Below are 12,595 nucleotides of genomic sequence, written 5' to 3'. Positions count from 1 at the left end.
AGGCCACTCTGAAAAGCCTCTGCATTCATAAAGTATTAATCAGATAAGAAGAGCCAGCAAGTTTCCCTCACTTTTCTGAACACGCCGTACATTTTGAAGACTCTCTGCTTTGCCCAATCTTAGTCTTTCGTACCTGCAGCCTCGAACTAGAGAATCGAACACAGTAGAAAGTTTTTGAAAATCTCAGTGTGGTCATGAAACAGCTCTCCTTCCCCACAGCCTCTAAGAATCACAAACACCTCCCCGCCCTACCCCCACCCCCCTTTCCACACTGACCCACACAGAAGTATCGCTCTTCTCCCTTAATTTCATCGGGGGTATTTATGCATTGGAAAAAAAAAAAGTATACATTTTTTTAAGATGTCTTTTATGGTATTACCCCATTTACCTTGCAGAACAATAAATCTAGTTTATCGGGTCTCCAACGATAACTGAGGGGACACAGAAGCCCCTCTTGGGTCAATATACAGGAAGGGCTTGTTCCGCGAACGCTGAGAAAGGAAGGCATCAAGTGTACACCGCAGCAAGCCTAAAACAAGGTTAAAACTCTAGCAGAAGTGCTTCGTTTTCCAAGGGCTGGAGCGTACTGAGCCGTTTTGCAGACCCTGAGGCCCTGAGACCCACCTCGGAGCCTCTGACCGACTCCGCGCTCGGGTCTGAAGCTGAGGGAAGGAGGGAGGGGGAGGTGGTGCCCGGCTTGTCAGGCGCCCGCTAGCTTCCGAGCTTGAGAACCTTGGCCCAGACCCAACCTGTTCGCGCGGGGCTGGGCCTGGGCTTGGGCCACGGGTCTCGTAGCCCAGCGAACCAAAGAGAGACGGCGGCGACCTCGGGCCGCGAGAACACACCCCGCGCCCCGGATCTCTGCCCGCCCGCCAGCCCCCGGGCGGTTGGGCTGCTATACCTCATTTGCCGGCACCGCCCGCCTGGCCGACCGGACTCCCCACAAAACACACGGACGCGCAGAGCCGGCGCTGTTGCAGTCTTTTATTGCGCGCTGTCACCGAGGTCGCGGTCCCGAGGCAGGGGCTAACCAGCCACGCGCACGAGCGAGCGCGCCCGCGCTCCGGGGCTCCCGGGCACCCCCCGGAGGTGCTGGTTCCGCAGAGCCGGGTGCAGCCGTCGCCCCCTCCCGGACGGCTGGTCCTCTCGGAAGGCGGCCGCGTCGGTGGCGGTGTGGACAGCACACCGCGGAGACCGGAGCAGGGAGGGCACACAGCGCTGTGCGGAACGGCTTAAGCAGAATACCAAAGAGCTGGGGAATGGACAGACCTCCGAGAAGGGGACGTGTCTCCGAAGGAGAGAAAAACACGAAGCGCAGGGAGAAACAGAGCAAGCGACAGAGACAAGAAAGATCTGCTTCCTTCCTTTCTAGAGTTCTGCACGGTCACGGGGGACAAGGAGGGAAGAGCCTTTTACCTTCTGCCTCAATGGAAGACAGGAGCAGGGCCGCGCCCAGGGCGGCGAGCGCTGGGGGAAGCCTGGTCCGCATGCTCGGCCTCGGCGCTCACAGCCGCATGAAGGGATCTGCGGGAGGAAGCATCAGACGGCATCAGAACCGGGTCCGGGCAGGCCGGGAGCCAGGTTAGAACTGGAGCCTGGACCCGGGCCAGGACCCGACCAGATCTGCCTTAATAACCATAGGGCCCAGACCAGCATATAATGGGCCTATTGTGAAGCAGTGTAAGTCAAGTTCATCTGCAGCCCTTTAATCACGGCACTAAGAGGGAGTTCAAGTTTAAAGAGGGTCCTGTTTTCCTGGAGGCTGGTCCTGCTTAAGGTCCGGGGTGAAGGCCTTACCACGCCCCACATAACTCCATCCCCCTGGGTGATGGCTAATTCAGAGGTCAGCTTTTCCCTGACTCAACCAAATGCCTCTTCCAGCTGGGGTTTTTATTTGGCCAGCCGTTTTTTCCTAGCTGCTGAACTCTTTAGGTAACGGTACTTTAGTGGTCTCGGGGTAATTTGGAAAAGTATAATAAACCTCTTTTACTCTCTTTTTTCTTCATTTTGTTCTGCCTGCAAATATGCAGCTCTTGAAGGTCTGACATGGATTATACAGAAATATGTACAGACCAAGAGAAACTTGACCTCCTGCTAGCTATGTTGTCTTCACAGCTGATAAATCTTTTGCTCAAGATGAGGAAAAAAAAAAAAACAACTCTAAAATACATAATAAAAAGGGAGAGGCAATAGAAGAGACAAAGCACTCTTTCCTGTTTTCCCAAGACATTTTTAAATAAAATTCTCAGTAATAATTAATCTTCTCATTTAACTGTTCATTTATTCCGGAAGAATACAGGCTTATAGGCTCAGGAGGAGAATACATTCTACACTGATTTTTCCTGCTTCTGTAACTAGGTTATTGATTCTTTAAAGACAAATAGTCTTATTTGTCTTTTGTGGTTCCCAGCACACAGTAGGTGCCTAACGCATGTCAGTAGAAGGAAATCTTCCAAAATATTCTAAGGTCCAATTCAGAGACAAAAGCTACTAGCAACGAACTTAAAAGTGGGAGGCTGCCAGAAGCAAAACATAAAAAGAGAATTGATTCTGAGGTACATAAATGATTGCAAGGCAACACACCAGGCCTCGTGAAAAACGAAGTCATGCTTGGGAATCCAAGAATGAGCCAAAGGTCGAGCCCTCTTTGAGAAAAGAAACTGACAACCTCCAACCATGTCTTTGCCAATTATTGGCACAATGTATTAGGGCAGCTTTCCTGGGCCTGAGTGTAAATTGCATTTTAAATGTCTGATGAACAGGCGTGCCAAATTGCCCAGAGCTCCTGTTGATGAAGCCAAGATTAAACTTTTGTCCTTTCTCTGGGGATCCAAGAACTCTAGCAATTTCTTTCTTCCTAATTAACAAATTAACAACTGTTTGACATTTCTAACCCTTTTCTACATTAGTGAAAAGCAAGAGGTGAGACTGGCCCATTGTCCCGTCATCTGGCCTTAACTTTGCTATAATAATAATTTCCAACTCAGTTGGCAGTCATGCTCGAGAAAAGTTAAAGGCTGACAGTCGACCCACCGAAAAAACCGTGTGCCGCTTTTTTTTTTTTTAACCTCTGCACTAGCTACAGAAACCTGAGTAGTGGAGGGCTATTGCCTGGGTCTAGAGCGCCACCTATCGGCTGCGTGACTAAGCGGCATAAGGAATCATGCCCCGGGGTTATCTGAACATAGAACAGTTCAGCCAGCCAGCCAGGCAGTCCACCCATATGTTTAAAAAATAATTTTAAAAAAAAGTTTTCTCTCCTTCTAGCCAAAATACTTACATGAATGTTTAGCAGCACTTCACTGAGCACTCGCAGACATAAGATCTGAAAAGCGGCCGCCCCTACCTGGCAGCGAGGATTCCCTCACTTCACGCTCATGAATGAATGCGAGTCAATTGCGGGGGTGCGGAAAGGGGTAGGAGACTTACCGGATTCATCTCCTCCTGCCAACTCGTCCCCTCCCCCCTCTCCGCTGGAAAAGGCCAATTCCTTTAACTCCCTTGTCAAGTTTAAAAAGGAGATGACACCCTCACCCCTACCCCGCGGGGTGCCTCCAGATCTCCTGCGCGTCACCCACAGCGACCTTGACATTCGTCACCCAAGCACCGAGTTTAGCGCTCATTTCCCTTCTTGCCCCGTCCCTCCCCAGCGTTCCAGCACACTTCAGAAGGCCCCATAATCCGGGGTGAGTTGGGCGGAAAGGGGTCCCGGGAAGCCCCGAAAGGACCACCGTTGGGGTCCCTACGGGTGCCTGAGCTGGGTGTACCCCTTCTGTCCCCCGGCTACAGCCCCCTCTCCGTGAATAACTCTCTGCCCTCTTTGGCTATGGGATGGCAACTCCCCCAGAGGCTCCACGACCCTGAGTAGGGCGTCCACCTATGCACTGAGGGGGAGAGGTCGGGGGAGGGAGGTGTCTCCGGACGCTGGATAAAGCCGGCCAAAGCGGAGTCCCCGAGAGCCGAGCTGACCCAGCATGTGGGATGCTTTGAAAAGCAGAGAAGGGAGCCGGATCACTCGCCCGGGAGGCTGTCTCCGGATGCCACACACAGCGACGCAGCCTCGACGCGGGGCAGAGCCCTCCGCCGGGCCTCCCAAGAATTCCGCACCGGGCGTCGCCAAAGCACCTTCCCTGCGCGCGGGCGGCGCCGCGGCAGCCCCGAGGCCCCGAGGCACCGGCGGCCCCCGGAGCCCGCGCGCCCTGCGTCAATTTCCACGAAGCATCTATGGACGAAATCCCTCCACACTCGGGCGCATCGAACGGGGTGCCTTACGCGCGCACAGCCTCCCTGCATCGGCTCTTCAGAAAAGCTACCACTCTTTCCCCCTCAATGACTCAAACGAGCCACCAAAAGCTCAGAATACCCGGCAGATCTCAGGCACAAGTCCAAACGGTCCCCGCTCGGGCTCCTTAGTGGCTTAGAACCGAGCAAGGGAGAGGCTAGAAGCAAGCTTCCCTAGTTTTCTTTGGCGACGGGGCCGGAGGCCGGACCGACCTGAGGCGGCGGTGACCGAGGTGGCGGCGGCGATAGCGGCTTCCCGGCGTCGCAGAGGCCGGCCCCCCGGTGTGTGTGGCCCCCGCGCGCCCCGGCGATCGGCGCTGCGCTCCGGGCGCACGTGCCCGGGGGTCGGCAGCGGCGGGGCCCCCGGGGCGGTGGAGGAGGAGAAGGAGGACGCCGGGCGGAGAGGCGGGCGCCGCAGGACGGGCGGAGACGGCCCGGGACCGCAGCTGCGGGCGCGCGGACGCGTCTGGGGCGGCTCGCCTTCGTCGAGTGCGAGGAGGCTCCGCGCCGCGGGCTCCTTAATAGAGGGCTGTTCCCAGCTCTCAGTTTACTCGGTTACGAAACGCCTGCGAAGGTGGACGGCTGCCACGGGGTGATGTATGCTCCTCCGGCGGTGAAGGAGGTCCACTTTTGGGAACGTGTGCATACTTCGAGCATTCCTTCTGCGTGAGGTGGCGATCGCCGTAGTAGCAGTGGCCCGCCGGGGAGGGGGGAGGGGGCGGCGGAGGGGGAGGAGGAAGCGGGGAGGGGACGGCGCAGCCGGGTCCACCGCCAAGGGAATCCGCGCGCTCCTCCGCCTGGGCCGGGCTGGGCAGCTCGCGTCTCCCTATCCGTGCGATTGTCTCTCATACATGTGTTGCTCTAAATGAAGAACGACGGGAGGGAAGTAAGCGGCTCTCGTTTTCCGAACTGCAAGGATGTGTCTGACCCCATCCCCCATCATCACCACCTACACCTTCCTCCCCTTCCGTCCTGGGGGCACTTGAAACCGATTTACAGGCTTTCCATTAACTAACTGTCTGCGCACGCGGCACGCCTTCTGCCTTTTTCAGTCGCCGGCGATTGGAAACCCGGATGGTCGCCTGGGGAGGGGGTGGCTTTCCCAGTCCTGTCTTTCTGCCCTGGGGCTTCGGGACGGAACTGGGGGGCTTAACTGGAGCCAAGAGAGAGGGCAAGGAACGCCAGGAAACCTAGGGGTCCTCAGGATTGGAAGCCGCTCAGGAGTTACATCCACCGTAGCCGTTTCTCACTTGGGCCAGAGCAAAACTTGGTCGCGAGTCGAGGCTTCGGAAGGAAAGCTCTGCCCTTAAAACGCCCCGGGGTCAAGGCAGCTAAGGGGAGTCAGGTTCCCCCCGCCCCGCACTGCTGGGAGCTGGAGGCCAAGCGCGGGGCTGACGTTCTGCCAGCACCTTCTCGAGGTCTTGCCGCCCCTCCTCGCTCGGCTCCACCTCTTGGCCCTGAGAGCGGAGCCTGACACCAAGGGTTGCCAAATCGTACCTGGCGCACGGGAGGAAGCGCGGGGCCCTTACACTGTGGCATCAGAAAAGCTCTTTAGGAAGCGGTCGGATTACACACGTCTGTGCGCTCAGCACAAGCCCTGCACCTTTCGGCCTCTTGGAGCCCAGGGGTTACTCCCACAAGTTTAAGCTGCTGGGGGGGTGGAGGAGGGGCCCGGAGGGGAACGCAGGAGCGGCGTCCCTGGAATTCGCCGCCCGCAACACAGGAGGAGGTCGTGTGGCCAGTGTAAACGTCTTTTCCCTATTTGATCTGACATCTGCTAACCTGGCCTTCCCCCTTCACCAGGCGCGGTAGCCTACGAACTTGCCTTTAGAATGATGACAAGAACTTGCAGGGCCGATGGTCCCCTGCGCTCCGCCCCACGCACGGGCTGCTCCAGCGAAAGCCGGAGAAAGCCTGGGAGAAGACTGGAGGGAGGGAATGCAGGAAAATGGGAATCGCCACCTCTGCACATTCCCCGAGCACACACGGCCCACTCGAAGTCTAGCTGTAGCTCACACAAAGAGCCCACACACGCACGATGCATAGGCCTTTTCCCCTTCCAACTCACCGCCCCCACGGCGCCCCGGGCGTGAATAACACGACAGGCACACCCCAGCGCGCAGTGACCACCGGGGTAGCAGCCCTTCGCCTGCGCTCTCACTCCACTCCCCTCTCACGGACGCACGTAGGCGGGTGGCAGCCTCGGGGACACAGCGTGGAGCAAACAGTCCGGGCAGCCGCCGTCCGGGCACCCAGCAGTGCTGCGCCACGGCCTGGAACCGCCACGGACTCCCCAGGGTAATCCACACTCCCGTCTAGAAAAGGAAAAATGCTTGCACTTCAGCCCAAGCTGGCTGCAGTGTGCATTTCGCCCAGGTGGGCGCGCGCGCGCGTGTGTGTGTGTGTGTGTGCGCGCGCGCGCGCTTTTTCTTTATGTACTTAAAAAAAAAAAAATTGTGATGGCGGTGTTGACGAGGAAGCAACTTAACTCTGGGTGTTGATATTCTTGGTTTAAAAAAGAGCTCTCCCCTGTTGATTTGATTCAGAGCCGCATGTGCCTCCGTCAGCCCGGGCGGGAGTCCAGCAGTCGGTCACCCTCCGGGAAGCAGAGGGCACAGGCGGGCTTCCCCTTCCCGAGGCTGGAGGCCGCAGGCTGGGTGGGAGAGGCCTCCGCCCCCAGAGGACGCGCAGTGCGCCGCTCTCCAACCCCGCGCGGCGGCCGGGGACCCGCGTGGCCAGCCTCTTTTGCGCAAAGCATTCTCGGCCGCATGCTTAGACTTAATGCGTTTGAAAATAGTTGCTGCGAAGCAGTGCAGGTAACGTTAAACCACCGGCCCCCAAAGCACCCCCTCACTCGGAAAAAAAGATCATACGGAAAACTTCCAGAGTATGGCGAGAGGAGAAGGGAGAGGACCCCGCCGTCGGGAAGTACGCAGACGCACATCCACAAACACACGCACATCCACGTCCCAGGGGACACAGTGCAAGTCAAACGTATCCAAAGGTGCGCCGGCGTGGGCGGGGTTCCTCCCAGCGTGCAGGCTGCACTGTTTGACCTCAGGGGGCCCTTCCGCTGGGCTCCCCGTTTGGTACGAGGACAAACGAGTAAAAATGCACTAATATGTATAAAATAGATAACTAATAAGAACCTGCTGTATAAAAAATACATTTAGAAAGATTTTTTTTTTAAGTGTAAACCGTCTTCCAATCTGTGCCCTTCAGTAGTGCGTCCAACTCTTCATACCCCTTGGAACCCGTTAGTATTTGCAACAAATTGATGATATTTATCGACTGGGGCAGAGCTGGTTGGGTTTATTCAGTTTGGGGTTTTTTTTTTTCTGTGGCTTTTACTCCTCAGGCTACAGCCCGGGATCTCCCTCACCTCACTCTCCCGGTCCACTGCTCTCACCTCTTCTCCCTCCGACTCCTGGGTTCCCGGCGGGTCCGGAGCTTCAGGATTTCTTGTCCGACAGCGCGATCTAGCGGTCAGCGCGCTCCCTGGCGTCGGAGGTCAAAGTTAGAGAACGCAGAGGCTGGAAGTTGACGGGTTTAGGTTGAGTTTTTGGAAGATGTGTCATCCTTGTATCTGACTCCCAGGATTGACTGAGAGGCGACAGGATGGAGGAACGAGTGTGAAGGTGACATAAACTTTCTGTGTGCACATCAATTCGCCGCCCATAGATATGCTTGCCCCAAGGCTGCTGCGAGGTTCTGGTTAGGGGTAGACAAGGGAAGAGATGCTAATTTCGGGAAGAAGTGCAGCTTACGGCACCGCCCTTAACTTCTCAAGGGGCAAAAGCGGCCTCTTCGTTGATGTGCGTGGTGATTTGCGTGGCGTTAGGACAGCCGGCGTTCCCAGTGACAGGATAGTATTGTTTCCGTCGCAAGTTCTTGCTGATTTCCTTTGTGGGAAAGAGAAACCTGGGCTCCGCGAGCACGGATGGTCCAGCTCTTAGGGCTGCGCGCGGAGTGAGCTTTCAGGGTCTTGGCGAAGAAAGCCCTCACAATCCCTTTGAGATAAGGGTGTGAAGGAGGAGGCAGAGAGGCAGTGACAGCAGGAGTGAGGGACAAGGTATCTGGTATCCTGTTCTTTAGATCCCCGTTCTCTAGGCAAGTTAAATCACACTTACCAGAGCCTTCCATGTGTCTGTACAGAGCCGAGCTCAGAGCGGTGGCTATAAAGAGAACGACACAGAGGCCTCGCCTTCAGAACTCTGTCTCACAACACCTGGGACACCTGAAGCAACTTTACGTCGGGCCCACTCAAATCTCTCAAGAGATTCTGCCTCCAAAACGTTTTACCATTAAAGGTGAGAAGCACGGCTTCCCTGGTGGCGCAGTGGTTGAGAGTCCGCCTGCCGATGCAGGGGACGCGGGTTCGTGCCCCGGTCCGGGAAGATCCCACGTGCCGCGGAGCGGCTGGGCCCGTGAGCCGTGGCCGCTGAGCCTGCGCGTCCGGTGCCTGTGCTCCGCAGCGGGAGAGGCCACAGCGTACCGCAAAAAAAAAAAAAAAAAAGTCAGAAGCAGCAGACACTACCCGCTCTGCACTAGCAAAGCTGAGGAATCGGAGACCAAAGGAATCCCTGAATTCCTGAAAGCCTCTGCCTCCTCACAAAGGTCTATTTCAGGGAAGCCCACAGGCTTGGTGACACTTGACCCAGACCTCTCAGTTGCACGGAAACATCCTCCCCTATCAGAGTGCGAGCAACTCTGGAGCAGAAAACAGTAACGCACCGTGTTCATCCTACTGCACAGGGTGACTCAGCCTCGCGTGACCTCAAAAAGTTGTGGTTGCGTGGGAAGCTATGAAGCTTCGAAAAACAGTGCATCCGAATACAATATCTGCTTAGGATGAACCCTTTAGATTTAATGAAAGTCAAGTGCTGCTGGGGGTAGATTATTCAGTTAGCTCTGAACTCCTTAAGCAAAGTGAAAAAGACAGAAGAAAATAAATGCACTTAAGAGTTCAGAAAGCAACCCTCTGCCACTTCCTCTTTCATTTCCGTAAGATTCAACACTGTTCAAGTCATCCTCACACCGCGGGACACTGGGAATCTATTTGGTTTGTAACTATCAAAGTAGCGGAAGGTCCAGAATTTCTAGCCAGGCCACTGCGCTGTGTGTCAGCAGCGGGTCTCTGTACACTGACACTGTGTGCCTGACACACACTTTCAGGTTGGTGGGAAATGTGAAAAATCATAGGAACCCATTCTTCAAGGTTTGGTCTTGGCCTTCAAACTCACGGCATAGTAGACTGAAACGCAGTGATGATGAAATCGTAGTCAAAAGAGAGGTTTCGTTGGGCTCAGTTGGAGCTCCTGTGTAGGATGAAGTGTAACCAGACCAAGGCTCCACTTGATAACGCATTTTATACACTTACTAATTCATTCAGCTACATTGATGGTGCACAGACACCCAGGTAGTCAAAGCAGACAAGAGCTCGGATTTGGGGTTCTCCTGAATGTGGAATGCGCCCTCTGGTGGAGAGGAGGAGAAGGGTAGCCATTGTCTGATCAGACTCGGGGTTTAATCATTTTACCTTGAGCTTTCATTCAGCAGTTGCCGTTATTCTAGTCACGATGTTCACTAAGAAAGGTGGGAGAGTTTTTTTCCTTAAGACAAATCAAAAGAAGTCCTGTCCATAAAATCTTCAATGTAGTAACAGAGACTAGAAATAAGCATAAGCAAGAGTCAAATGTTTCAAGAGAGGTCTGGAGACTGTGTAGTTGGAAGCTGAAAAACCAATATGAAAAATAATTTGGGTGGAAAAACATGGTATAGAGGAACAAGATAAATTACATCGCAGGAAGCAATCAGCTCAATCCACGATTCAGAACATTCCACCAGAAAAAAAAGAGTTTTTTGCACAAACCAATCTCTGTAAACCAATCGTTCCACAAACCAATGACAAAAGAGGAGGGAAAAGAGTAGATTGTTAGGAAAAAGTATTTAGGAGCTACTGCAACCAAATAATAACAATAACAATGATAATAATAGTCATCAAGAAATGTGAAGGGTCTGGAATTTTATGCTACTTGCAGGCTAACAAGCTACCCTGCTGCAGTTTCACGGCTGCTGGCAGACGACCCAAGGAACCAGAGACAAAGGACTGTATTACTCACAGCTGCAGCAGTAGCCAGAGTATCGTGCTTTGCACAGTTCCCTAAGCCCCAATTCCCACAGGGTGATGCAGAGGGGACCAGCGACCTTGCATTCACAGTGGCTGCATTACAGGACCCAAATCTGAGCGTGGGGAACCCAAGTCTTTCACAAGGGCAGTAAGCTTACGTGACTTTTGTCTGGAAAAGAGACGTTATATTGGTTATATTGGACAGTAAACAAACTTGCCCTTTGCTCTTCCAAGGCTGCTAGTGTACAAATACCCTAGAAGAGCTCATCCGGAACAAAAGCAGCCTGTGTCTCTGCTCAAAAGACACACAGACACAGGAGAGACCCCACAGAGAAATGTCTCAGCAGTAAGAACTGCTGGAAGTTCACGGAAGGGAGAAAGCACCGTGTCGAGATGGTCCCTGAAGCATTTCTGGAGGAGGAAGACTTGACTAGAAGTAAGCATTCCAGACACCAGATTCAAAATGAGAAGCTGAAAAATTAGCAAAGGACGGGAAATATCTTGGACAATAAATAAAGCTGAGTTGTTTGAGCAGAAAGTTTGTGAACACAACTGGAATAGCAGTGGAGCGTGGAAGTAGCTGAGATTCTGGAATTTAATCCTTTAAGCATAATCATTTACAGAGTGTATTCCAGACCCTGCACAAAACATTTTCTACTTAATAGTTCATGGAATCTGATTTTTCTCTCTATGCTACAGATGAGAAACTGAGGTTCAGGGGAGTCTAGTGATTTGCTAGTCCGTTTTGGAACCAGGATCTGAATTCAGCTCTCTGACATCTAAGCCTATGGTCTTTCTATTATATTAGAATAAATGCTTGTGAAAAGAACGATTTAAACAGTCTTGTTGTAAAAGAGCCTAATCTGGCAAAGGAGCTCACAGTAACTTGCTGGGAAGACAGGCTCAAGCCGGAGACTGGGCAAGAGGGCATGCCGAAGTCCAGGTAGAAGATGCAGAGGGTCCGTGTCAAGGCGCTCACAGCAGTGGCCGGCAAAGAGGAAGATGACTGGCTGTAGGAAGTAAGGATGGGAAGATATCTTAAGATGACCAAGCAAAGTCAGATGACTCGAGGAAAGATGATGCCATGGAGGAAATTAGGGAAGTGAGGCAGGCAAGCTAGCTTCAGGAGGCTCGGACACAACAGCTTTAGTTGTGCCTTCTATAGGATGAAAATCCTTGTGGGTTTTTTTCCTAATAAAGTTTATTGGTAGCTTTCTATTATATTAATAACTATTATATAATTTCTACTATATTAATAATAATTATTATAATTTTTAATATATTAAAAATAGTATCTCAGATTCTTTTTTTTAATATTTATTAGAGTATAACTGCTTTACAATGTTGTGTTAGGTTCTACTGTACAGCAAAGTGAATCAGCTATACGGATACATATATCCCCTTTTTTGGATTTCCTTCCCATTTAGGTCACCACAGAGCACTGAGTAGAGTTCCCTGTGCTACACAGCAAGTTCTCATTAGTCATATATTTTATAAATAGTATCAATAGTGTATATATGTCAATCCCAAACTCCCAATTCATTCCACCACCACCCTTCCCCTTTGGTATCCATACGTTTGTTCTCTACTTCTGTGTCTCTATTTCTGCTTTGTAAATAAGATTGTCTACACCAATTTTTCAAGATTCCACATATATGCGTTAACATACGACATTTGTTTTTCTCTTTCTGACTTACTTCACTCTGCATGACAGTCTCTAGGTCCATCTACATCTCTACAAATGACCTCAGATCCAAATATGGATTTATTTTTTTAAGACAGAGGTGTATTCGTGTCTCTTTTTTTCAGGGTTTTGCAAACTGTGAAAAACTACTAGAGTCACATCTGGACTCTCTGAGACAGGCAGGTATTCAAAGGGAAAACGATGGCGTTGTTTGGCCTTGGCCTCCTGCAAGCTTATTCATGGGTGGCTAAATAGATAACACTGCATGTGATACAAAAGCGTCTGGAAAATGCTTAAACAATGTCTCCATCCTCCCCCTGTCTATCTGCTGCCCAGTGTCGGACTCATCTAGATGAAAGTACATAAAGTTCTCATTCATTGCTTAAATTGAGAAAATAAGCACCTCTCGCATATGGCCTAGTTTTTCCTTTAAAAAAAAAAAAAAAAAAAAAGGTGGTTTTATTTATTGAATGGCTTCTTTTCTTGCAGTTTTGGGTGTT

The 12,595-nt window shown here is 52.2% G+C and overlaps 1 protein-coding gene across 5 annotated transcripts in view; it reads right to left on the bottom strand.

The window, feature by feature from the left end:
* Nucleotides 1–12,595, bottom strand: part of COL12A1 (collagen type XII alpha 1 chain) — a 140,296-nt gene that overhangs the window by 112,753 nt on the left and 14,948 nt on the right. For 3 of the 5 annotated variants that reach the window (XM_059035889.2, XM_059035890.2, XM_059035891.2), the window contains exons 1-2: nt 4,495–4,586; nt 1,417–1,524 (exon numbers count right to left, since the gene is read on the bottom strand). In XM_059035889.2, coding sequence (XP_058891872.1) covers nt 1,417–1,489 — 73 coding nt within the window. In that variant the 5' untranslated portion in view covers nt 1,490–1,524; nt 4,495–4,586. Of the gene's footprint in view, nt 1–1,416; nt 1,525–4,494; nt 4,775–12,595 lie in introns of those variants that run through there. The other 2 variants (XM_067011304.1, XM_067011302.1) reach the window with 2 other exon arrangements.

This window comes from Kogia breviceps, chromosome 13, assembly GCF_026419965.1.
Source record: "Kogia breviceps isolate mKogBre1 chromosome 13, mKogBre1 haplotype 1, whole genome shotgun sequence".
NCBI lineage: Eukaryota > Metazoa > Chordata > Mammalia > Artiodactyla > Physeteridae > Kogia > Kogia breviceps.
The sequence above is the reverse complement of the archived record's forward strand: the minus strand, read 5'-3'. Positions and strand labels throughout refer to the sequence as shown.